Raw genomic sequence first — 27,165 nt, forward strand, 5'->3', positions numbered from 1 at the left:
TTTTGCTATTTTTAGAGCATTTGCATTTACAGCTCTCTTTTCATTTTTCAGCTGGAGAGCACTAAACCTGGCTTGCTTTGAGATCTAAGTTACCCTTTACTGACTCTGTGGCCTTAATTAAGTCACTTAATCTCTCTGTGCCTATTTCCTCACTTGTGAAATGGAGGTGTTGATGCTTTCTTTTTAGGATTGCTGTTTTAAATGACTTAGTGTAAGTACTTTGTAAATTATATAAATTCCTTTAAAAGTGAACCACTACTTTTATTCTATTTAAGGACTAAACTCATTTGGTGTTCACAAAGGAGTATTCATGGATTCATAGCATCATGAAGATATAAAAGTTGTAATGAGATGTGAGAAATTGGATAATGAACAAATATGTAATTGGTAATTTACCAAAGAGCGTAGGGGGACATAGAAGGAGATCCTAAGTGTGGTTGGAGCTTTTTGGAGAAATGAGAGAAAAGGAACAGAACATATTTCAAAAATTTTCTATAAGAGAGAATACCTTTTCAGTCCACAGACATTGCTGTGTGCCATCATTTCAAAGGCAGTGTGGGGTAGTCAAATGAGTCAGTCCCTGATCTTCCACTTCCTAGTTGTGTGAATTCCTTAACTTCTTTGAAATAAGTGAAGGTAGCAATAGCTACCCTCACCAGGTTATGATGATTAAATGTGACAATATATGTGAAGTGCCTGGTGTATACTATGGCTTATTAAATATCTCTTTCTCTTCCTCTTCCTCTCCCTCCTCCTCTTCCTTTTTAATTTTTGGTTAGGAAGAAGCTCTAACTAGAATCCACTATCAATACTACTAGAAGCTTACGTGCTTCTCAGAGCATTCAGGCAAGGTCTAAAAGCAATCAGCAGAGTCCTGGTTAATACTCGGATTACTCAAAATGCTGTCCAAGCCTGTTAATGGAGTTTGTGTATATGTAGCCACTTCAATTATCATCAGATGCAGAGAAAGCTGTAGGTGTTCAGTATGTGGAAAGACTCTAAAAGGAGGTTTTGAGGGGAAGCAAGTAGGTGTCTGTGCAGTGGGAAAGGTTTGCAGGGATTAAATTTAGGACTCTTTCAGAGATAAGCATTCTGTGTTGAGGAATGAAGAAAGTAATCACCCACTTAAGCCGGACTCTTGGTGAGAAGGTCTTGCTAAGGGATGCCTTGATAAGAATTGAGTTTTTCAAGCTATAGAGTTGACTTACTGGGTTATTTTTTAAAGTATTTATTATTCACTATTTAGAAGCACTTCATATCTAAACAACTGATGGGTTTATAAATGCAAACATTTCAATTCTGTAACCTTTTAAGAATTGTTAATTCTTAAAGTTAATTCTTAAATTGTTAATTCAAAAACATCTAGATAAGGATGAGCAGTCAATGATTTTAGCTATTAAATATACAAGTGCATGCAATCAATCAAGTAAAATGGAAATCATTTGTAGGGAGGAAGCCTTTTTTCATGTTGTCAGTTTTAAGTGTAATCAGATCTGTTTGTATAGTGCAGCGAGTATGGACAAAATATGTTCGTAGCACAGCTACCAAATATTAAATGTCACTAAAAGATCCGTGTCTCATGTCTTTTTTTTTTTTTTTTTTTTTTTTTTGAGATGGAGTTTCGCTCTTGTTGCCCAGGCTGGAGTGCAATGGCGTGATCTTGGCTCACCGCAACCTCCGCCTCCTGGGTTCAGGCAATTCTCCTGCCTCAGCCTCCTGAGTAGCTGGGATTACAGGCACACATCACCATGCCCAGCTAATTTTTTGTATTTTTAGTAGAGACGGGGTTTCACCATGTTGACCAGGATGGTCTCGATCTCTTGACCTCGTGATCCACCCGTCTCGGCCTCCCAAAGTGCTGGGATTACAGGCTTGAGCCACCGCGCCCGGCTGTCTCATATCTTTTCTATAGCCCTCACTAAAGGCAATGAATTAAAGTAAGTGAGGTTTTGAAAGTTGTCTACATTCAAAGATGTGTAGACTTTAATTTGTTGTCGTGCTTATAAGACAAGAAATTCCATCTTTTCAATGTTTTCCCTGTGTAGGTTAGAAAATGATTCTGGTCTGTCCTATATCTGTTTCTTCTGTGCTTTTTCACATGTGATAATACTAGTAATCCCATCTTACATTTGAGCTTTCCATTTTTTTTTACATCCATCACCTTATTTCAAGCCAAGATAATTTTAAAACATTACTTCTTACCCCAGCAGTTGCCTGACTGTACTGATCTCACATAATAAGCAGGAAAGGGCGTTGAGAAATGAAGTGAACACCTGTGACCAAATCACCAAAGAACCAGAAGAGGGAAACTGTGAGTAGAGTACTGCTAGAGAACCTTCTTTTTCAAAATATCACCATTGTGATTGAGGAAGGCCTGAGAGAGATATGATGGAAGGACAGGATAAACACACCTGTAGACTTGTCACCTGTCCTAAGGTGAGAATAGGGGCTGGGGCTGTAAAGAAGAACTGTCGTTTGTGTACCTACCGTGTGCCAGGTAGGTGCTGGTAGTTTGGCACATGTATTTTTTAATCTGATCAATAACACTAAAAGGTAGGCATTCCTACCATTCTGGAGGAAACAGGCTCAGAGAAGTGTAAGTCATCAATATGCACTTAAAAAATAAATCTAGCGTTGCTACACTCAGGTGATATTTACAGTAAAATTTGTTTTATGGCCTTCTGGTGTGATTCCCTAGTCTTTTTCAGAAATTCATATGGAAGGCTGGCCTCAGTGGCTTACACCTGTAATCCTAGCACATTGGGAGGCCCAGGCAGGTGCATCACTTTGAGCTCAGGAGTTCTAGACCAGCCTGGGCAACATGGTGAAACCCTGTCTCTACAAAAATATAAAAATTAGCCGAGAATTGGTGGTGGGCACCTGTAGTCCTAGCTACTCGAGAGGCTGAGGTTGGAGGATTGCTTGAGCCCTGGGAGTGGAGGTTGTAGTGAGCTGAGATAGCACCACTGCACCGCAGCCTAGGCGACAGTGTGAAAGCCTGCCTTAAAAAAAAAAAAAAAAAGAAATTCAAATGGAAGATCCGATGGTGCCTCTGAAAGTCATAATGGCATGTCTATGTACGACATGGGACAAAGTCAAAATCAAGGTAGTTGTGGAGTGTCTCAGTGAGGGCCATACCTGAGGATACTTTCTTCTAGAACCTGGATCTGGTGCTGGTCTTGTTGATTTTGCTTCTTCATCTCTTCCTGTTCTTTTCCACTGCTGATTCCATCTAGAAGCCATTTCTCCCTCAAGGCCTTTTTCTGATGTCAGGAAACATAAAGATATGTTCTCATATGGGTCAATAGTTTCCAAAATCTCTTACTGCTTTCAAATCTAATGAATTTCAATAGGTGACATGTTAAAGAGGAAGTATTTTCTCTCAGTGTCTTGCCTGAATAAATCTCTTATTGTCTTTCTTTGCAGTCTTCTTGACTCTATTCAAAGCCAATTTGTATGCATCTAAATCTCATTTATACTTCAAGGTTTAGTTTGGGTCCCTCCTTTGGCATGAAGATCCCTGGCCCCCATACTCCAGGCAGCCCCATCTCGACCCCACTTTCTGTCTTCAGAATCATGCAATGATTGTGAAGTCATAATGGGACCTCATAAATGATGTCTTTAGTGTTATTTGTTATTGATGGTTGTATATCTTGTGTCCTTAACAAAGTCAAAATCTTCTTGAAGCCATTTTGATATTCCCCCCAGTGAGAGCATATAACTGCTTCAAATTTTTGTGGGATTAATTGGAATGGTGGGAAAAACAGAAGTTTGCTGTTGTGCCTTAAACATATTCACTGTTAGCCTCAGGCTGTGTGGTAGCTATTTATTGTTTTACCTACTTAACAACCCTTCTTTCTTCTCAGAATCTCCCTGGTTGTAGACATTCTTAAGCACAAAATTTACTGATCTCTCTAAACGTTGGTGAGTTTTTGTCAACTTTAACAACACAGAGAAAATTATATTTCACCATATGGAAAAAAACAAAAATCTCCTCTTGAGTTTGCATGAGGAAATGAAACTCCTGGGCCTGGAGTTTAAAGACCTAAGATGACTTAAAACAAATGAAAAAGACCTTTAAATTTTGGATGGGCTTTAATTAGCATGTAGTCTACATCTCAAGTAGAAAGTGTCAGATATACTGTCATGTTATTTTCAAGGAGCTCGTTTCTCTTTTTCTCTTGGAATAAAAGGACTCTCATTACGTACCTAATCTGCCTCTATAAATTATTTGTTCAGTTATTCGTTGTTAATTATTCATTGGGGATTCACTATGTTTAAAATCCATCAGGAAAGAATCAGAACTTTATTTTTTGGGACTTCTTTCTCTTATATTAAAATTTAATGAGAGCAAGTAAGAATAATTTTGTGCTTTTTTTAAGGGATGCTAGAATAAATACCACTGAAATACAAATATCTGAATCAAAAACACATTTAAAATTAAGTTTCATTGTGATAGATAATTACCAAAGGATTTTTTTTTTAATTTTAATTTTAATTTTTATTTTTACTAAGGTAAAGACTTTTAAACATTTTTTTTTAAAAAAGAACCCCAATATAACACTATAACTTATAACATTACAAATAAACGTTATATGGAACTATAGTTTGGAAAACAGATGAATTCAGGACTGCTCTAATTGAAGCAGCGTGGGGACCTGAAGGCTTATGGATGCACAGAACATGGTTTGAAAACCACTAGATTAAGTAAATAACAGCTTCACCCCCGATCATCACATTTGTGTTGGCCTTTTGAGAGTCTTAAGCAATTGCATGTGGATAATATACACCATAAAAGCAATTTGTATTACTGCACTCTGTGGCCAGAGATTGTTTACCCAGTGTTATCTTAACCATTGGTTATAGCTGTTAAGCTGTTTGTAAAAATGTTTTCCTGCAGACCCAGTAAATATTATTAACATTGGTCAATATTCAGCTCCTGGGGTCAAAGATGCTAAGAAAATCTGAATATAGCATCATTTTAATAATTTACCTTGGTTCAAATTTATTTTTAATTGATGGAATTTTAGCTAATGCATAGAAAAGAAGACAGTAACAACTATAGAAGTCAGTTATACTCCTTACAAAACACCTATAAGGAAAGCTCCAGTCAATTGCATACACGTCTCTATAAGAAACAGTTAGATGGGGTGGTTTTATGAGGCTGAATTATAGGGGGCAGCAAATCATTCTTGTGATGTGTTAGGCTTCCTTCTTAATGCTTAGTCTGGTTAGAAATAATTTTAATTTTAGCCTTGTAAAACTTTGTTCATACTTCTTAAATTTTCATTTATTCCTGGTGGAGAACTCACTACCACTGAACTTAAATATAAAATATACAATTTGGATATGCAATCAAAATGATATATTGCAATCACATATATACTGTAGTAATCAAAATGGCTATTTTGTTTTTATGTCACAGTTTAGACTTGTGCTTTAATATATGAGGCTAATGAATATAATAAAATCTACTTTACAATGAAATTCAGAATTGAAAGCCATATGAACTAAATGAAAATGTGACATGCAGGTGATAGATCTTTCTGCAGTTTTTTTTAGGAAAAGGTTTTCTTGAAGCACTTCTATATCTACCCAGAAGTTACAGTAGACCTGGAATAAAATGGTTTTCATAGACTGAATTGAGTGGACTCATGGAAATCAAACATTTTTCAGACTGAGTGTATTTTGTGTTTCCTTGTAACATGAGATTGTGATCATATTACTAAGCAAGAAGATCCATACAGAGAAAAGTCTCGGAATAATATGAATATTAAGATGTAAAAATGTCCCAGAATCTGCCTTGCTAGTGCATTGTGGGAATGATCATCAAATTCAGGAGCTAAAGAGTATCAGAGTGAGTTACTATCACTATTTTGAAACGTGTGTATTCTGATATAGGAGGAACACTTTGTAAATGTTTATGCTTATGTTGTTTAATGTGTGTCACTGAAGTATAATGAACTAGTTTGCAGTCAGGAAGGTGGAGACATTAGTCGTGAAAACCAGGACAAATGGAAGCAGAAGAAAATAAGAGACAGGCTACAGAGGCCAGTAGAGCTTTCCTAACTTGGTGAACACATTGTAGAGTAGTTTTTAAAAATACTTTTGCACATTTTGAACCCTGTTTGGGAATTATGCCTTGTTGCTGTTTGGTATAGCCAACTATTTTCTGCAAAACTTAGAAGAATACGCTTTACTGAAACAGCCACTCTTTCCTCTCTGTGCCCTGTGCAGTTGGTGCCTCCCATAAAGTATTTATCACAGAATCAGTGTCATCATGAGTTTACATATCAGTTACCATTTTAAGGACACAGGTCAAATTTCACTTATTTTATATTCTTAGTGTCTAGTTTGTACCTTGTATATAATAGGTACTTAATAAATATTTACTGACTAAGGCCCTATGTACATTCATATAAATTCTACTTATCAGTTAAGACTCAGCTTGAAACACACACAAACAGTGCTTTCTTGACCACCCCAGATTAAAGAATACGTATACTGTGGTTTAAATTAAAACAACTATCCTTTATCTTGTTTACTTAATCTTGAATTTCCTAAGTTAGGACAATGTGTCATCTCCCCCAGTTCCCAGCCCTGCCGGCTCCACACATAACAGTTTTGGCCAGTGAACAGCTGGGTAAAGTGCGTAGCCCTTTCAGGCAGAGAAGATGGAAACTTTTTGCTCCAGGTATAACATCCCTGAACCAGAGTGCAGTACTGGCAAAGGAATACAGACAGGATTTTGGCACTATCACTTCAGATATCTCTGTGCAGTACACACACTGTGCAACTGTATATGGCAGACCAAAACATGATAAATGTTTTGGTTGGATTGGATTGGAAGAGGTCTCCTGTGTTCTGGAGAGCAAACCAGTAAGGAAGATGATGTACTACTTTCCATACTGTTTTTGGCAAGTGCTGAAATGACGTGCTACCTCAGAAATGGACCTTTCAGTGAGTCAGGGCTTTCATGTGAGACAGACTTTCTAGAATGAACTGAGGGGATATTTAAATCTTCTCTTCTACTGTGAGCTCCACTGTTTTGTGGTTATCCATTCTGCAAAGGTAGCAATTGCCCATTCTCAAGGATAGCTAGAGAGCTGTCAGTTTACTCAGAAGCAGAAAGTAGTTCATTGGGAGATCCAGATTATATGAGTAAATTCTGTGTGTGTGTGTGTGTGTGTGTAAATTGTGCAAGTGTGTGTGTAAGAGCGAGAGAGAGGAAAGGAGAAGAAATGACCTCTAACTCCTCTTGTTTCGGAGTTAGAAAGGCTCCATCTAAAACACTGTTCTACATTTGACTGTTGACTTCATTTGAATTGCACTGGAACAACTTCACACTTAAAAAACAAATTTCATTGATTTTTCTAGGAGTACACACTGCATTTCTTGACTATGTATACTACTCATGTAAATTCAGTGTGACGTATTAGAAGGGCAGCAGACTTACTATACTTTGAAATCCATTAAACATCGGAAATGTCAACTTACTTAGAAGCAAAGAAGCAAACAGAATCCAGAGAGCTGAGGCTAATTGGAATCTTAAATTACATTTTTTTTTTTTCAGAGGTAGGTACTTGTTCCATTAAAAAAATGAAGTCAGTTGCATTCGGCAAGTTAATTTAAATTTGTAGACCCTGTGAGTGTGCAGCCTTGTATCATTAAGGGGATTCATTAAGTCTATTGATAGGAACCGTGCCAGATAAGTAGTTTCCTGCTTGAGTCTTTTCACAAGGAGCTTCTGTTTGTCATTTGCTTGCATCCTGTCGCTAAGCTAAGTAATAAAATGTTGAAACCCAATGCGCTTTAATTACGAAGTGACCACACCCAGTGAAAGATGTAAAATCTGATTTTAAACATGGAGAGTTATTTTTGGTTATGATCTCATGTTCTGTCAAAACAAAATAAAACAAAAACCCAAAGCATGGTCAAACAACATTGGGCTCACGGCACTGAGCTTTTAAATGCAAGCATCCTTGACCATGCCAGACGCTGTTCTGCACCCCCGGGGGAACCGCTGGCCTTTCATTGATTTCAAAAGGAACTTCCTAGCTGGATCCACTCCCTAGGGATGTTAAGCAAGACTGTGAGCAGGGCCAAATTCTCAAGGCTGAATTCTCAAGGTTACTCAAGAAAATTGGGAAACTCAGTAATAAATGATACAAGTAAGAAAATGATGTTTTCAGCTTTGCACATGTTTGCTAGAAGGTATTAATCTCGTATGCAAATATTACCAGCTTGTTGGCCTCTCCTGTGGTTATTACAATGTTAATCAAACGTTCTTCGAATTTTTTTCTTTCCTAAAGCTTTTTTAATATTGAAATTTGAGTACCATTAGAATTTTTGAATACAAAATCATTGAAATGAAATTAAAGTCGTAAGTTACCTTCAAATGCTGGTGCTTTAGTTTGTCTTCCTCTATTTTCAGACGCTTCTGTGAGATTTCTTCCTGTATTTTTCTTTTATCCTGAAATAAAAAAAGTTCCAACATATTTTATTTTAAAAATTTGTTTAATTATGTTTTCTTAGGGTTGTTGTCACTATCTGAATGGCCCATTAGAGAGATTTTCTTGGCATTGGTATGAAGCTGCTTTGGAAACTCCTATTTCAAAAGAAAGGAGAGGAAAGTGAGACATTCAAAGCATTTTGCTTATGGGAAAGAATATGTAAAGGTACTTTTCCAAACAGGGCTTAAACATCTTTCTTCACTCCCCTTTTCTTTCTTTCCCATTAGTCTAGCAAGATTGACCTACTGAGTGATGTAATAGAACAAATGAATCGTAAGGAGAGAGTTTTGAAATAGATGTGAGGAAACACCGTGAGAAGAGAGAATGGTCCTGGTCCAATGTTGAAGAAATTTCCAGGTGAAAGGACTCCTTATGTGGAAAAACAGGTCGACAGATGAATCATTAGAAAACTAGGAAGCTGGGAAGTGGGACTGTTTCCTCCTTGTATAGCCTGCTGTGGGAAGATAAAGGAAAAGAATTGAGATAGTACTTCTTAACACTAAAAGGACTTTTAGCTCCCATCAAACAAAACTCATGAAGATATAGCTTTCACCAAGTTTAAATTATGTTACTTCAAACAACCCAGAAAGCATAGCTACTAATACAAAAATGTTGTACTTTTAAGAAAACATAGCAAGTAATACTAAGTAGACAGTCTGGGTTTGACTTCTGCCTCCTCTGTGTACTAGCTCTGTGTCTTTGAACAAAATCCTCAACTTCTCTGTGCCTCAGTAACCTCATCTGTAAAATGAGGCTACCGAGAGTACCTACTTGATATATGTAAAAGTTTCTAGAACAGCGCTTGACACAGTGCTCTCGAAATACTTAATAACATTAAATAAATAAACATATAACTTGTTAAACACCTAGAAAGCGACACATTAGATCTGACAGTGCTTTCATTAGCTTGAAATGTTTTAGAGATTCTTCGGAATTGTTTGAGACATTTGACTAGTCATGCAAAAAGGTCTTTATTTCCTTATTTTTGATCAGAGGTGACATTCTTTTCCATCTTATATGTTGGTATTAAATTTGCTTTCAAAATTCAAAACTCCCAAAGGATAAAATATTGTTGCCAATGAAGACATCCAAAAGAAGTAGGCAATAAAGGTAATTTAGAAGAAGGAGTTAAAAAAATATTTTGCAGCATTATTGAGATACGTGCATGGCTTCCTGATGTGACTATTTTGAAGATAAAAACTCTTTTTGATGTATAAGTTCAGGTACATTTGTTGAAGAAAGGCAACATATTGCTCTCCAAATGTATGCTGTGTTTCTCTTTGCATGGAAGAAGAATATATGACTTCATCAGCTTATTATTACTATTATTATTACTTTTGAGATAAGGTCTCATTCTGTTGCCCAGGCTGGAGTACAGTGGCACAATCATGGCTCACTGCAGCCTTGACCGCCTAGACTCAAACAATCCTCCCACCTTAGCCTCCTGAGTAGCTGGGACTATAGGTGAACGCTACCATGCCCGGCTATTTTTTAATGTTTTGTTGAGACCGGGTCTCACTATGTGACTCAGGCTATATCAGCGTACTTTTAAAATTTTGTATTTGTTTTGAAAAAAGAAAAAAAAAAGCTAGGCAACAGGCATGGATCTTGAGAATCACTTCTTTCTTTGGATGAAATCTGGCCATTAGTAGCAAAAACTCTGAAAGCCTCTGTGAATCAATTCTTCACTATCTCCAGAGGCTGTTCTTGAGCAAATATTAATTATATTTTAAATTCATTATGCCAAACATTTTGGTAATTATTTTGCAGGCACCATTTTACTTAATACTTATCATAACAAACAGATGCTATGATCATTTCCATTTACAAAGAGGAGATGGAAGTTTAGGGGGAAATTAACTCAGCCAAGTTTTTATAATTGTCAGAGCCAGGATTTGAACCCAGGCAGTCTGAAGTCAGCCTCCACACTCCTAGCCAATTCATGGTGCCAATCCCTGGAGCAGAAAGTTAATCAAGCTAGTCTCAACTTCTGCCTTTTTCTTCTACATGGTGAAGTACTGTAGTCTGGAGGCAGCACTAGGACAGCAAGCACTGAATGTGACCTCTCATTAGCAGAGAGCACATTTTTAGTTCCCTAGATGCTGGTGCTGTAACTAGCTCTTCATGAAGAACCCATAGAGAAGAACATGTTATGTGTAGCGGACAGGGATTGCTGAACCCAGCAATGCCTCCCCACCCCTGCTGATCGCCAGTTTGGGCTGGTTTGCCATCTGGGCTAGTTTCATCCTGGGGTTAGTAATCAGGTAATTGAAGCTGTGGGTAGACGCATGGCATCCGAAGTGTTTTGGCAACAACAGGCTTATACAAGGGTTGCTAAGGAATACTAATGTTTTGTCACTCCGAGGTAATATGATGCCTCTCTTATATCAGTCTATGTAGGAAGGAAGGAAATTTCATAATGTTATAGGCATGATCCTTTTTTAAGATAGGTATACTTTATCCTCATAAGATATTCATCAGCAGAGAGTTATTGTTCCTTTGTCAAATTTCACTGGACTCTGTTAGCGTTAATGAAAAACAGTATGACAATAACTTAGTTTCAGTACAGCAGAATAAACTACATGTCAACCTTAAGTCGTTTATCTAGCTCAGTTGCTAGTGTACCAGAAGTTATCAGAGTCAGCTAATTTCTTCCCAAATTTTCATGGAGTGAATAAATGTGAAATGCCATCTGCTTCCCCAAATTTCCCCAGAACCTGCAGTACTCTTATAGATAGCTGCTGCAACCTGGCACATCAGACATCACTGGTTATTAATGTAAGCATTATGAATAACACATTGTTGCTTATTTCTCAATGTTCAACTACCTTGACTTTTTGTTCAATAGATTTTGCCTAGATTTTTAGCTGTGACAGCCTATTTTAGCAACTGACACCCACAAATTTCAATCTGTAAAAGGTTATCTCTTAATTATTTTGAAAATTAATTTATTCACCTTGTACAACTATAAAGTTATTGTGACTAATATGATCCAATGATATTACCACAATCACATATTTGATAAAAGTAAGCACAATGCTTAAGAGTGTAAATATTTTGATATATCACTGATTAACAATGAGCTAAATTCTAATATGCCTAATCCTGTCAAGAAGGCAGAATTGATCCTGAGTTGTTTGATTATTGATTTATTCAATACTTAGCTACATATGTACAAATGCTACATTCAAGATGACATTAGGAGTTGTGCAGGGTTTCAAAATTATTTGGTAGATGTGCATTTACATTTTTATTTTTTGAGACAGCATCTTGCTCTGTCGCCAAGGCTGGAGTGCAGTAGCATAATCGTAGCTCACTGAAGCTTCAGTTTCCCAGACTCAAGTCATCCTCCTGCCTCAGCCTTCCAAGTAGCTAGGGCTACAGGTGCACATCACCACACCTGGCTATGTTTTATTTTATTTTATTTTTAAGAGAGAGAAGAACTTTCTGTGTTGTCCAGGCTGGTCTCAAACTCCTGAGCTCCAGCAATCCTCCCACCTTGGCTAAAGAATGTCATTTGTGCAAGTAACCATAGTCTAGAAATAAAGTTATGACATGTAATAGTTTTTTTTTTTTTTTTTTTTTTTTTTTTTTGAGACAGAGTCTTGCTCCATCTAGGCTGGAGTGCATTAGCACAATCTTGACTCACTGCAACCTCTGCCTCCTGGTCTCAAGTGATTCTTGTGCCTAAGTCTCCTGAGTAGATAAGATGACAGGCATGCCCCACCACGCATGGGTAATTTTTGTATTTTTAGTAGAGATGGAGTTTTGTCATGTTGGCCAGGCTGGTTTTGAAATCTTGGCCTTAAGTGATCCACTCTAAAGTGTTGGATTATAAACATGAGCCACCACACTGGCCAAAATGTAGTAACTTTAGTAGTAATACATATTATCACTAAGGCACTAGTAAGGTACAATGCAGGTTGAGGGGAGACAGGGGGAGGTTGCACCTAGCTGATGTCATTAAGAGAAGTTTTGGTGTAACATCTGAGTGGAATATTTTGGGTAGTTACAGTGGGTCTGGAGAGTAGGGGGAAAGGGCATTCAAGTCAAGGGCTTGATGTGAGCAAAGACCTGGAACCAGAACACTGGGGAATTATTTAGAACAGCAAGTCTGGAATCTAAGTTACCATATACGGAGTAGCAGGAAATTAAGAAAAACCAGACGAGGATAGATTCTCAGCAGTGAATACTGAATGGCATGACAAAGGATTCTGAATTTATTTACATATTGAGATAAGGAGCAATAAAAAGTTTTCAGGGAAAGAAGAATGATAGAGTTAAAATACGTTTTAAGAAGTTGAATGTAGCCTCATTGTGTAGTAGCTATGAAAGAGAGAGAAAATGAAGAGAGAATCAGTTAGGCCACTGCACAACTCATGCATAAGGCCATGAGAACTTGAACGAGAAGTAGCAGAGGGCTTGGATGTCAGTTAGCAAGGAGTTAGAATTGTCAGGACTTGGCAACTGATGACACAGCATTGCGGAAAAGGAAAGTGCCAAATGGAATGCAAGGCTGTTATGCTTAGGCAACTGACCAGAGCAGAAGGACGCATAGAAACAGGAGTATCAGGGGCTGGGCGCGGTGGCTCAAGCCTGTAATCCCAGCACTTTGGGAGGCCGAGGCGGGTGGATCACGAGGTCAAGAGATCGAGATCATCCTGGTCAACATGGTGAAACCCCGTCTCTACTAAAAATACAAAAAATTAGCTGGGCATGGTGGCATGTGCCTGTAATCCCAGCTACTCAGGAGGCTGAGGCAGGAGAATCACCTGAACCCAGGAGGCGGAGGTTGTGGTGAGCCGAGATCGCGCCATTGCACTCCAGCCTGGGTAACAAGAGCTAAACTCCGTCTCAAAAACAAACAAACAAACAAAATAAAACAAAACAAAAAACAAAAAAAACAAAAAAAAAGGAGTATCAGGAGAAGGAAGATTTTGGGAAAAAAGATGACGGATTCACCAAGTTGGAGGTGTCCCTGGGCCAAATAGTTAGAATGATCTGCTATGCAGTTGGAATGTTGGAGGGAGAGAGATGAAGAATCAGAGCTAAAGATGAAGATGTGGGAGTTTTGGAAGGGATAGATAAGAGCATGATGGATGGGAGACATTTTTTATGAAAAGAAAAGGAGGCTAACGACAAGAGTCTCCCTGAAGCACCTACGTTGGGTACAGGAGAAGGGAAACCCACATGGAAGTTTATTTTGGGTCATTTTGATGTATTTGTAATAGGACTTGGTGAATTGGGCTGCATGACTGAAAGGAGCAATAAACAAACACGTGTTATTTCAAATAAACAGATTGTGGGAAGCACAAAGGACAACCACTGAGTCATGAAATTGCAAGTTGTGAGAGATTTCGTGAGCCTGTGATACAAATACTTCATTTTACATGTAAGAGTTCGAAACCTGAAGAGGTTAAGTGACCTGCTTTAGAAAGGTATTTAGTAGCAGGGCCAAGACTAGTAAGAAGATCTTAATTTTCAGTCCTGGGTTCTTTGTACTTCTCACTACCTCTACAGAAGAAAAGCATGGTTGTGGGCATTTAGGCAAGGATAAAAATAAAGTAAAGAAAACAGAAGTAAAAGAAAGTAAAGAAAAATAGAAGCCATCATACTACTTGACCAGAAAGAGGGTATAGGTAATTTTTCTAAACCAAGTGAAACAATGGGAAGAGGCAAGTTAGAGCAATAATGAAAGAATTAAAATAGTTGAATGCTTTCAGATTCATTTTGCTGGAAGCTGATAATCTTATAACTTCATGGTTAGCTTTGCTGATATTTTCATTGCTAAGGTCCGAAAAGAATATTAGTGGAAGCTGCTTATTTGAATGTAAGTATTACCAACAATGCAGAGCTGGTGGTGTGCAAATAATGGTAACTGAAAAAAACAGATGTGCTAACAATATTCTTAGAAAAGAATCTAGGGCATAATTAGAAGTTTGCCAGATTTCAGTAAAAGTAGATTTCAACAATTCTTGAAAAATATTCTTAAAAAAAATTCTTGAAAATGGAGCAAAACTTTCCAGAGGGAAGATAGATCATAAGGCATGAGCAATTTATGAATGGAAATGTGGACTCACAATTAAAAATGATGTCAGGTAAGAAGAAAAGAGAACTACTTAAAAAAAAATGAAACCAAATCATTTAATATCACTGAATGTTTCCCAATAAGCTCACACACCAAGAATAAAGATAAGATGGTAGTACCTATTTGTAATAGTAAAATAAGGTAAAAATTCAGGGTGACATGAAGATGTGAAACATGAAAACACTGAGGGTACAAAAGGTGCTTGTGTGTGTGTGTGTGTGTGTGTATGTGTGTGTTATGCTGAGAACAAAAAGATAAAGGCAACGAGATGACTGCTAAGATACTGGTGTAATATTAAAATGACAGAGATAAAATACTATTCCTTTTCTACTTTCATCGTTTTGATTAAGGAGAATAATCTTGATCCTTGAAAGGGTAGAACAAAAATTCCTAAAGGGAAATTAAAGCCGAAGAGCAATACAACATCGAAGGCAGAGCTGCTTTAGTCTTCAGTCTCTGATAGGTTTCATTTCAGGGGGTAGAAAAATGTATAGACATGACAGAAAAGTATTGTTAAGTAACCTCCTTGGAATCTTGGATGAAGTGAAAAGATACCAGAAGACTGAAAGTGGCAAATGACCCAATTTTTTGAAGAGACAAAGAAGTGAATGATGAATATTTAAAAGACTGGTGCAATCACTGATTAATCCCTAGCAAAGTTGCAGAGTGAATTGCATTTAGACGAGGAATGTGGTATTTAGACAAGAAATAGGGCTAGGTGGTAGCAGTTGCTTACTAAAAACAAATCATTTAAAACTCACATTATTTTTTATTGCTTAATTATTTCAAGACCTGCAGATAATGAAGATTAAGATGGTTTTAATAATAGCTTACATTTATTAAGAGCTTTTTATGTGTTGAGAACTACTTAAAACACATAAATGTATAAACTTCTTTAATCTTCAAATGTTAACAGGGTAGGGATCATGTTTATACTCATTATCATTATGTTGGTGAAAAAACAATAAATGAAGATCTCTATATCATGAGAATACAGTATATCTTGGTTTCAGCATGCCTTTTGACTGATTCTTTATTCTTTTGGAAATTTGTGGAAACATGAACAGAAAGGATTATTTATTTGAAGGTGGCTGTCTTAAAATTTTTTCGACCAATGCCTTGTAAGAAGAGAACTATTATAGAAAACTAAAACTAAACCCAACAAGCAATATACATAAATATATTGTAGTAACTTTGTGAATCAGAATTTCTAGGATGAAGTGGGGATAGGCTAGAAGTTTTATGTTAAAAAACACTTCTAGTGACTTTCATAGTCAGCTGAATTTGGAAACTAATGCAGCAAAAGATTATCAAATCAAGATTTCAAAGCATCTTGGCTGATAGGGATTATGGGCCCAAATGAATGATTAATTTTTATTATTAAGCGGAATAAGCAATAAAACTTCCTAGGATATGTTAATTATAGAATATTTGGTAAATTCAGAAATTTAAAAATATGTAAAAATAACTCAGACTTCTACTACTTTAGAAATAACTACCGTCAATGATTTGGTGTACTTTATTTCAAGCTTTTTCAACATACCCAAACCACAAATATACATGCTTACACAAACACACATGTAAAAACCAAACAAAGAGGCCTATACACATAGTTCTGTTTTTGACTTTTTGTGCTTAATATGTCATGAGCATTTCCCATGTAATTAAATTAAAAATTAATTTTAAATTTCAATTAAAAATTAATTCAAAACATTAAATTTTATTCAAAATATAATTTGATTAATCATTCCTCCTTTTTCTGCCTTTTAGGTTGTTTTGAATCTTTTACTATCATTAGTAATTTTGTGGTGAAGTTTCTTATATGTAAATTTTAGGCTACTTTTCTCTGATTATTTTCTGGGCTTAAGTTCCTAGAAGTTAGTTACTGAGCCAAAGGATATGAATGTTTTCAAAATTATTGATGCAGATTGCTAAAATGATTTAATAAAAAGTTTCAACTTATATTTTCACAAAAGTGTCTATTATCTCACTCTTACTAATTATAAATTTTATGACTAAAAATGCTTTTGCAATTTGAATAGTACTAAATAGTATTTTGGTGGTGTTTTCATGAGATGTAGGAGATTAGTGTGGTCAAATATTATTAATGATTTTCTTGGTTATTTGTATTTTTTTTTTTAAATGCCTGTTTGTGATGTCAATGCATTTTTCTGTGAAGCCTAATATTAACCTATCAATTTGTAAAAGCTATTTAAATGAAGGATTATAACTTTGTTTGCCATATTAGATGTAAATACTTTTCTTATTTTTAATTTTAATATTTTTAAATTTTTATTTATTTTTTTTGAGACTGAGTCTTCCTCTATTACCTAGACTGGAATGCAGTGGTGTGATCTTGGCTCACTGCAACCTCTGCCTTCCAGGTTCAAGTGATTCTCATGCCTCAGCCTCCTGAGTAGCTGGGATTACAGATACCCACCACCACGCACAACTAAATTTTGTAGTTTTAGTAGAGATGGGGTTTCACCATTTTGGCCAGGCTAGTCTAAAATTCCTGACCTCAAGTGATCCTCCTGCCTTGGCCTTCCAAAGTACTAAGATTACAGGTGTGAGCCACTGTTCACAGTCTCTTATTTGCTTTTAAGTTCTATGCTGTCTTTAGAAGCACTGAATTTTTTTCTATTGCTTTAATGTTTTTAATATCATTTATCCTCAAGGCTCAGTAATTATTCATCCATATTTTCTTTTAAAAAATAACTAATTCAGCTGAATTTATTTTGATTCATCATAGATGCTGAGGATCTAGTTGTTTTTCTAAATTTTTAACTGTGTATCCAAAGTTTTATCAAATAATTCTTTCCTATTGACTTAGAATAAAATTTTTTTACTCACTAATTTTTAAAAATGTATATTAGGATCTGGTTCCAGGTTATCTATATAGTTTCTCTAACTATTGATTCTGGTACCAATACTGCATAGTTTAGATCATTTAACAATTAGATATATTCACGTTTTCCTTTATTGCTCTTATCAAAAATGTCTTGATTAATAACCATAGTTTATTTTTCTAGTTGGACTTTGGAATTGTTCTGTTAAATTCCAATAGAAACAAAATTGAAAACCCAACTAATTCCTTATTTATCCCCCAAATCAGAGTAATCAAGCAACCAAGCAACACACCAAGCAAACAAAAGAACTACACACCCTGATGAAATTTAAAGTTACTCTTGGTGATCACTATCCAGAGATACTCAGAGGTTGGTCATGTTATATTAGATTTATATCTGCATAATTTGCCAGAGTTCATATAAAACTGGGACTATTTTTACATATTTAGTAATATAAATTGACCACATCAGCAATGGATGAGAATACCTTCTTAGAGATATTGATTGAAATTGTATTAAAATAAATATGGAAGTATATGATAACTTTTCTGTTTTAAAACTGCACTTTCAGGAATAGTATGTATCTCTGGTCACCTATAGTATGTTACTTAGTAAAGTTTTGTTATATGAATATTGCACATTTCCTTGGTACATATAAAATATAAATATTTCTTCATATAAATATGGCATGCTTCCTTACTAGTATTATTTTTAAATTTTAACATTTTGAAATGTTGTAGCTATTAAGGATGGGATATTTTCACATTATATTTTCTGACTAATTTTTGTTTTTCAGAAAGCTACTGCTTTTTATATATTCATTGTGTATCTGGCTTCCTAATGAGCTTTCAAGTCAATTCTTACTCTAAACTTTAGAGACACTGAAGGTGAGAATTAGAGTTCCTTAACTTTCTCAAGTTGTGATTGATCGAGTGGTAGAACTTGTGTTAAACCTGATTTTCTACAATTCCAGGGGTGATGCTTTTTTATCTTTTGTTTTTACTATTTTCTTTCTTATTGGTTTCCAAAGATGTCAGTGGAAATACAATTTCCCAAATAAGGGACATTATAGCATCAAAGGTCTCTATACTCATCAGAGTTCTGATCATCTCTTAGCACCAACTTATAACAGTTACACTGACATTTTGGAGAGTGCCTACAATGAGTCTGTGATATGAAGAATGATTGAAATCCAGAAGACAAAGCTGTGTAGTTTCAGTGGCAGGAGTCATGAGGATTGGGTGAAAGTTAAAGGCAACCAGATTCTGGTACATTATGTCAGAACTCTTAACTCAGAGAGCTGTTCTCAAATGGAATAGGGTGTCTTTACGGGTGTTGATCAACCTGATATTAAAGTACTCAAGGACAGGCTGGGTGAGCAGCTCTTGAGCATGGTGGAAAGAGACTGAGGATGTGGATAAAGAAGTTTCTACATTTTGTTGTGTTCCTGTAATTACATCTGCATCTAGCTTTGAAATATCCTAATTCTTAAGTTAGCCATGGGAATTGGGTGTGGTTATCACTACTATTTATGGGGAAAACTACAAAGCACAAATTTTCTAAACCTCATTTTATCAAATAATTGCAGTTATCTTTCTCAACCTTATAACACATTCTAACAGATCTCCGAACAGAATGCAACTTGTGTGTTACTCTTTTATTCTTTTCACTACCCTTTCTGGTTTGTTCTAACAAAAAGTGACACAACCAAACCAAACCAGGATAAACAACAAGCACAAAACAAACCCCTGAATAATCAAGGGATGATGGTAAACTTGGCCAAGTCTTCAGTGAAAAAAAATCTGTCAGCAGGCCCAGACGATCATTAGCTTTCAGCCCTTCTCAGCTTGATTGTATTTGTTCATTCATTCATCCACTCACTCAGGACGGTTTTTTTGTTTTGTTTTGTTTTGGTGCTTCAGCTAGTGTTGAGCTTGTTGTTGAGGCAGCTGTGAAAGATGCAAGGATGTCTTTGCCTTGAGAATTCCTGGCTGGAGGGAAGAGACTATGGAAAGAAAGTGGATGGGGAGGAGGGCAGAGGTAAAAGCGGCCTGAACTATTAGGTCCTCTGAAAAATGACTTTGATTCTGTTCCAACCCTCTTAAAACAAATACTTCTGAAATGACACCACAGTCTCTTCTTGCCCACTTCTATTCCTTCAGAATGGGGAAGGTGGGAGTGGACTGCAGAGGTACAGAACTGTTTTGGGTTAGAACATGTGGCTAAGCAAAGCAGAACATCTGTAGTTTCTTCTCTTGGCTCCACTTCAAACTGTACTAATAAGAGTGAACAACAGAAATCCGAAGAAGTTCTGTTCTGTTCTGTTCTGTTTTTTTTTTTTTTTTTTTTTTTTTTTTGAGATAGAGTCTGGCTCTGTTGCCCAGGCTGGAGTGCAGTGATGCTGTCACGGCTCACTGCAACCTCTGCCTCCCAGGTTCAAGCAATTCTTGTGCCTCAGCCTCCCAGGTAGCTGAGATTACAGGTGTGGACCACCATGCCCAGCTAATTTTTCTATTTTTAGTAGAGACTGGGTTTCACCATGTTGGCCAGGCTGATTTTGAACTCCTGGCCTCAAGTGATCTGCCTGCCTCAGCCTCCCAAAGTGCTGGGATTATAGAAATGCATTACCATGCCTGGCCAGAAATCTGAGGAATTCCTGAACAGGGGTGAGGAGTGTGATTTTGATGTTCATGAACATTTATCATGATGGGCTGTGGTCAGAGAATCTGAGGAGCAGAAGAATGGATTCAAGTTCCAACATTTGACTAATTCCTTAACTTTTCTTGGCCTAGGTTTTCCACTACAAAATGGGGATGATAACATGATTTTGAAAATACTCATAGGACTACTTGGACAAATGAGATAGAATCTATGTGAAAGTTCTATTTTTCTCAAGCCTAAATGCTATGTAAGAATAGGCACAGTTATTACTGTTAGAAATCTCAGAATTCTTTTTCTTAGATGTCCTTTTTATTCCAGAGATTTTAGCATATTTGATTAGGAATAGCTGTTGTAGCCCATTTTGCTACGTTACATCATTCTTTATCAAACACTGATGCACTTAATACATTGAAAACTTGATGCTTAGGACAGAAGCTAGTTTTGATTTTCATTCAGAACTTCTGAGGATAACCTAGCTCTATGTCTTGAGTGGCTTGACTGAATCCTCTCAGTCCCTAGGATTTTATGTAAAAACTGTAAGTATAGATCTCACTCAAACTGCTTTGATGACGTTTTAGGAAAGTATGGATGCCACAGGGTTCTGGGTGAGGGAACGTCTTAAGGCAGTAAATTTTCATGGAGTCTCTTCCCAAAATGACATTACTATCATTTAAATGAAGTAAAATATTCTTATTTCATTTTAAGAGAGGATAGGTAGCTTGAGACTGCAGATTAAAAAGTGGAAGTCCCGTTGCAGTTTTAGCACTGAACTGTGCTGCATTTGTTTATCCTCTGGTTAGTCTTAGATACTGACCCTTTAATTTGTTTTAATGACAGTTTTCTAAAGAAGCAGCTCTTCCTTTCAACCATCCAGTAATGTTCAGAAAGTTCACGGGGATCTTTGTCAGTAGAGGATTTAGGAAAGTAGCATTATCATTCTGTTGCACAGTGGAAAAACCTTCCCCAGTTATCAAAAGTAGTTTCCTTAATGAGCTATCAAAATTATTATACCTCATCACATGGTCTCCTTTATGGGTGGGCTATTATGTTTGGCAAAGAAGCATGGCATACCACATTTGTTTGAAGAAATCTTTCCCTCTGGAAGAAACATGTCATCTTGGTATAGTACTGTGGAAAATTGTGCAGAGGTTTCATTGTTGAATATTCTGGCATGGGACTTCTTTATTTAGAAGATTGCTACATCGTCCTATACCATCTTCATGTGAATGTCTTTGGAAGCTCATGACAAATTAAAAGTTGTTCTTGTAACTGTCTTAATCATGAGGTATGTTGGTTAATAATGGGGCATTATGCATTCTTTGGCCACTAGTACTTTAAGAAGTCCTTGGAACTCTAAATAACACAATGATCCAAACACATGTTAAGGTATTCCTTTGTTAAAGACCCAGGCTCATTTGCACTTGTTTTTACTCTCTCATTTGTTCAGATTGAGTGAATAAGAAAAAATGTATATGGCCAGTCCAGAATACAGAAGCAGGTCTGATTTCTTGGGTTTGTGACCTGCGAGGTCACCCAGGGCATCGTGCTCAGAAGGGCACTTAGAAAGCTAGCACTTAGAAAGCTCTGTTGTTACCATCTTGAAATTTTGAATACCTTTTGAGCAAGGGCCACCACATTCCAATGTGTTTTGGGCCCCACAAATCACACAGCACCTGTTGCTTTTGGGTCATTAACTGTCTTACTGAGTGCTAGAAGGTCCCCGATATTGACAAAAAGGGAACAAGATGAGGTCGAGTGCCCATTGACACCTGTAACAGGGACCATGTGCTAAAGAAATAACTGGAACCCATCTGTGTTCATGTTATTGTTTTAATATTGATCTTCGTACTTTGGAGATTTCTGTTTTACGTAAAGAACTCCATGACTCTTAAATTCGTACATTTACAAGTCAAGAAACATTTATTTGGGTATTTGGGAGTGGAAAGCAGTAGGGAGTGGATCTGGGGAAATGTGAGAGCTCCTTAGTTTGTATTTTTATTTTTTGCTCATGAGCAGCTTTGGCCAGAAAAATCTGGCTCTGTTGCTCAAATTCCAGAGTCAGGACTTTACAAGGCTCCTTTCCAAATGGAGAAAGTCCTAGGCAGGTGCTTGTACTTGTGATTATTTTTATTGTCCAACTTTTGACAGAACTCACCTCCTTCACATCTAGTCTGAAACATCACATTCTGTGAAGCCCACCCTGACCACTCTACTTAAACCCACAAACGCACTCCCATCCCCACTCCTCACACTTCAGATTCCCCTTATTTTCACTTCTTTTCATTTAAATGCACAAGACTTGGTGCACAGTAGGTGCCTAATGACCATTAATTGCATAAATGCAGGAGAGACTGTGTTGATAACAAAGGTAAGTCTGGAGGAGAATAAAAATGTCAGCTTTCTTCTTAATCTCTTTTACTCAGTGGACTCTGTTCTCTGAAAGTGGATTCTAGTTCTTAAAATTCCTCTGAGTTCATCCTTCAAATAGAACTGAGTCTATGATCACAAGACAGTTTAAGATCTAGTCTTCCAGTTTGAGCATATCCATATTTGTAATGATATTTTCCAGTGTTGCTGTGGGCAGGGAGGTAAGAAAATGTATTAGCTGTGGAGGAGATGTCAAGAGTATATGGAATGTTACTCTCCTAAGGGGATCTTTGTGTTTCTGAGGAGAGACCCCTGGGCCTTTTCATTGTTCTTCAGTGTGGGCCACGTTCACTTTCAGAGAGGAACTCTGTAGGGATAACTCTGTTAGTGATACCTTCAGTCCTTCATCTCCTGCTTCTCGAGAATGCTGGAGCCATTGGTATCCTCAGTTCCAGTATTGCTAAAGGTGAATTTCAAATTCTTAGTCTATTTCAAAATACGATTGAGTTCCAATTAGCTCTCCTTTTGTATAAAAATCAGCTATCTGTTAAAGTGTGTACTGACTTGAAAAGGGCCTCAAGAGACATTTTAAAGAGCAAATATAATATTTAATTAATCTTAAGCAGCCCTGTTTTTAAGTTATAGTTGAAGACTGAACTTTTAGGCAAAGGGGTACTTTGACCATTAATTTAGAAAGGGAAGAGTTGGTGCATGGAAGAACATGAAAGTAATTGTGTAAATAGAATCTACATTTGGTGCACCCAAAAGCTCCTGCCCTGAAGCACCTACCCTTGAACGGTTGTTTCTGTGTACTTTCATAATTTTGCCGTTACTCTCTTAAATCTTTGAGAAGACATCTGACTAATCTAAAATTTAATTTACTGATCTGATATGAGAAATAAATGGCATCACTATAGTAATTTAGTTTTCAATTTGAGAGCCTAAGTGTTACATTTCAACTACTTAATATGTTTAATCTTTCTTTTCTTTTCTTTTTTAAGGGGAAAAGAAAAAGACTGGCACTTGGATCTTGGTTCTGTCAAATTCTAGGCATATACATTTAATTTTTCAATTCTTTGCAGTGAAAATAACTTTTTAGGCACTTGAAACCAGGTAGAATAAATACAACTGTGAAGATTATTTCATTTCATAGCCAGGAATTGGAGAAACACATTATAATACAAAAATCAAATGTATCCTAGAGTGTAATTTTTTTTTTTTTTTTTTGCTTCCAGAATGAGGTCTATGTGTTGCTATGTCCGGGTGCATTGGGCAATTACCCTCTGATTTCATTCTTGAAGTATATAAAAAAATTTCTGTGTGGGTAAATAGGAGGAAGAAGCTAAAATGAGAAGATATTCTCTGAGTTTTAGTCTAGGTTGGAGATTCTGAGGCTTAAGTCCTTCCAAAAATGAAACAGTTCTTGCAAACTCTCTGCATACTCTGCAATTTTATTTTCCTAAGGAGACAGAGAGTAGCTGAGGTGGCTTCCTGGGCAAAGCAAGAGCAAAGGCAGGGAAAGCTGGCATGTCCCAGGGCGTCCAAGAGGGAGGAGAGTGGATGTGTTGTTTCCATGGACACACCACTGCTCCACTTTTCCTCTAGGTGGTGACAAATGTGACTGGATTTAAGCCTGGTGAGGTGTAGGCTGGTTTATGAGAAATTTGTTCCCATAAACTTTTCCCAACAACCTTTATAGAAGTATATTACTTCCAAGCTAGAATTACTTGTGATCTTACTTTGGAGATTTGTTTAGTCCTTTCTAATGGGATATATTCAGGCTGATGGAATAATCCAATTTTTTTTAATCCTCAAAAAAGCATACATCTGTATATTCAGGAACCTACTTCTTCTCTTAATGGCTTTTAAGACATTATGATGGTTTTCTATCTCTCTTTGCACTTGGAACCTTCAGTGACTAAGATTCCTAGCATTAGAAATAGCTGTATGCAGCCATATCTTTGGAACATGTGCGGCTTTGGTAAGAGTTATAAGGTGCACGGGAGGGAAAAAGGGCTTGAGCAAGGGTGTGCCCCAAGTGAAAGAGGAACATCCAGAACAAGGGTCTACTTGTGTATTTCAGTTCGTTAATCAGGAGATATAAGCATTAGAAATAGTGGAGCTTGTGATCACACAACTCATGCAGTCTGATAAAGTAACCTTTAGACAACAGCTGTAATGCAAAAGGCCCATGCCAAAAACAACAGAGCAGAGCCGCGTTCCTGTTCCTTAAAGCAGGACAGCTGAGATGGTGGCTGAGTTTAACAACAAAAAAAGAACAAACAAACAGTCCCGACCAAGGTCTTCTGAAGAGAGGAAGATACAATAATTAGAAGCTAGACATTTAACAAAGCAGTGTTTTATGGAAAAGTGCCAGCCTTATCAATAGACTTCTGGTATCTTACCATTGGCTACGAAGACAATTCAATTTACTGAATGTTTTCTGGGTGAAACTAAGACATTGTTATCAATTTAGTAAAAAAATCTAAATTAGGATTAGCATAATTAGTTGTGCAATGAGAATTTGAAGAACAACAAAAAATCCCTGATCTAGCATCAGTTTTTAAAAAGTACTAATTTTTTTCCTACACCTAATGTCAGTGGCAGAAAATGCTGAGAAATTGGGAATTGCTTTCCAAAGATCTTTTTTTATTTCCTTAAAACAATTATATTAAAAGTTGTAGCTAAGGATAAATGATTGTGACACAGATTTCCAAGTTACTGCCAAATACAGGGTTTTATAAAATTAAAGGTGGATTATTTAAGAAAAGTTATTTATATCTTGCTTTGACTTTTTCCAGAACATAAAAAAATGCACGAATTTTCTTCTCGGTATTAACAAAATATTTTCCAAATCCACTGCATGCACTGCATTCCTTTATCAGGATCTTATTCAGTTTGTGACTCTGCTGGAAACTGATATCTTAGAATTAATCTGATACGTGCTTTTACCTACTTTTCTCTTGTTTAACGCTTAAATTACGTATACTAACATTCATTTTATTTATCTTAGGTTTTCTGGAACATACTACCACACTACAAATAAAAAGTTTCAGGTCGTTTTTAAAATTTCTTTTTCTCTCTATCTTTAAAAGAAATTCTAACTTTTTGATGCATTCATGGCTTTAAAAAGTTTCCAAGTTGGAGATCTGTTTTTTGATCTAATGCTTGTCAAATGGACATGTAAGGAAAAACTGCATTTCTAAGGCGCACAGAGTGTGAAAGACAGTTAATCACACTGCCTTAATAGCTTTTGATCGTTGTTTAAAATGCAGGCACAGCCTTTTTGAAAATCAAGAACATTTGCCCTGCGCTCAGGTTCTGAAGCCCAAGAGTTACAGAGGGTCATAAGGGTTAAGAGAGAAACAGAGACGCGTCCATGAAGGCTGACAGCTCTGTTTTTCCACTTACAAGGGCTCAGCGACAGGAGCAGCCGGCCACGGTCTGCCTTCCTCTAAGCAACCACCTTAATGAGTTGTAACTGTATGTAGACTTACTGTGATGGCCTGGAGTCTTCCCTTCACCAGCTCAGCTTCTTCCATCCTAGAAGTCAAGGACAGGCAGACGGGGAAGCAAGTCCAAAGCGACCATAAATCAAGGAGCCTCCTGGGGGAGAGGAGCGGGGGTGACAGAAGAGAAGCAGGGAGAAATCCGCTCTTTGCGCCAGTAGAGAAATGGAGAAATTCCCGACTTGTCAGGAGCGTCTCGGAGCAGATGCACAGATCAGGCCAGACAGACACATGTAATGAGGGTGTGCTGGGGAGGCAGACGCTGAGGCTGCTGGCATGAGTTGACTGACAAGTTTGAACGGCAGCGGCACAAGCCCTTTTCCTTCAGGAGCTGCCAGCTCTTTGTTGTAATGTGCACAGTTAGCAAGGCACATTTTCTTATTAACTGTTCCTTACCCAATTCATTATTTTCCAGGAGTGGCACAGACAGCCAACGCACTGAGTGTTTAATCAGCCTCTGCTCTAGCAACACACAGCCATCCCCGGATGTGTGGGTCTGTGTGTATTTGTACAAAGCTCATTAACTTGCTCTCTAGCTCTAGGGGGAGAGCCTTACCTTGATTGAGGCAGAAGTGCCAAGTCACTTGTTTGCCTTTCTTCCACTGATAGGCTTTCTATAATAAGAGAACAATCTATAGTTACTTTAAACTTCATGTAGTGGTAAGTATACATAGGTTTGTTCTCCTGCTTCCACCCCCACCCCCACCAAATTGCTCAGCAATTTGTTGCGAACTTTGGCATCTTTAGGTCATGGAGAAATCGAAGGTGTTAATGTGACTATATCAAGAAGTTGGCCCACCAAGGTGTTTACTGTGGCTTACACACAAGTGCCACCTTTTGTTGTTGCTTGACTTGGATTTCTATGGAATGTAGTTCTTTCTTGGACGATGTTCAGGAATGACACTCTCGGCTTTCAGGAAGGTGCCCATTTTGACCTCACCAGTTACGCAAGAGAAAGGAGTGAGCCTTTGAAAATGTGATGAGACATTCTGTAACTGCCTGCAGCCCGGCACTGTGTGGATATTCCCCTGCCCTTTAGAAAAAGGCAGGCAAGCCCAGTAAGACTCTTAGGTCAAAGCAGAGGCTGGGAAGCTGTGCAATTCGCTCTGTTTGTTTTCTTTCCCCTACCGGTTAATTAAATTTTGCTGAAGTAAATCCTAATTACCAACTACCTTATT

General features: G+C 37.1%; 1 protein-coding gene across 1 annotated transcript in view; it reads right to left on the bottom strand.

The window, feature by feature from the left end:
• Positions 1-26,480, bottom strand: part of PALMD (palmdelphin) — a 58,770-nt gene extending 32,290 nt beyond the window's left edge. Inside the window, exons 1-3 of the mRNA XM_003933272.4 lie at positions 25,976-26,480; positions 8,393-8,473; positions 3,139-3,263 (exon numbers count right to left, since the gene is read on the bottom strand). Coding sequence (XP_003933321.2) covers positions 3,139-3,263; positions 8,393-8,473; positions 25,976-26,020 — 251 coding nt within the window. The 5' untranslated portion in view covers positions 26,021-26,480. The remainder of the gene's footprint in view (positions 1-3,138; positions 3,264-8,392; positions 8,474-25,975) is intronic.
• Between the last annotated feature and the right edge of the window lie 685 nt (positions 26,481-27,165).

The sequence above is a fragment of the Saimiri boliviensis genome, chromosome 11 (genome assembly GCF_048565385.1).
Source record: "Saimiri boliviensis isolate mSaiBol1 chromosome 11, mSaiBol1.pri, whole genome shotgun sequence".
In the NCBI taxonomy this organism is placed as follows: domain Eukaryota; kingdom Metazoa; phylum Chordata; class Mammalia; order Primates; family Cebidae; genus Saimiri; species Saimiri boliviensis.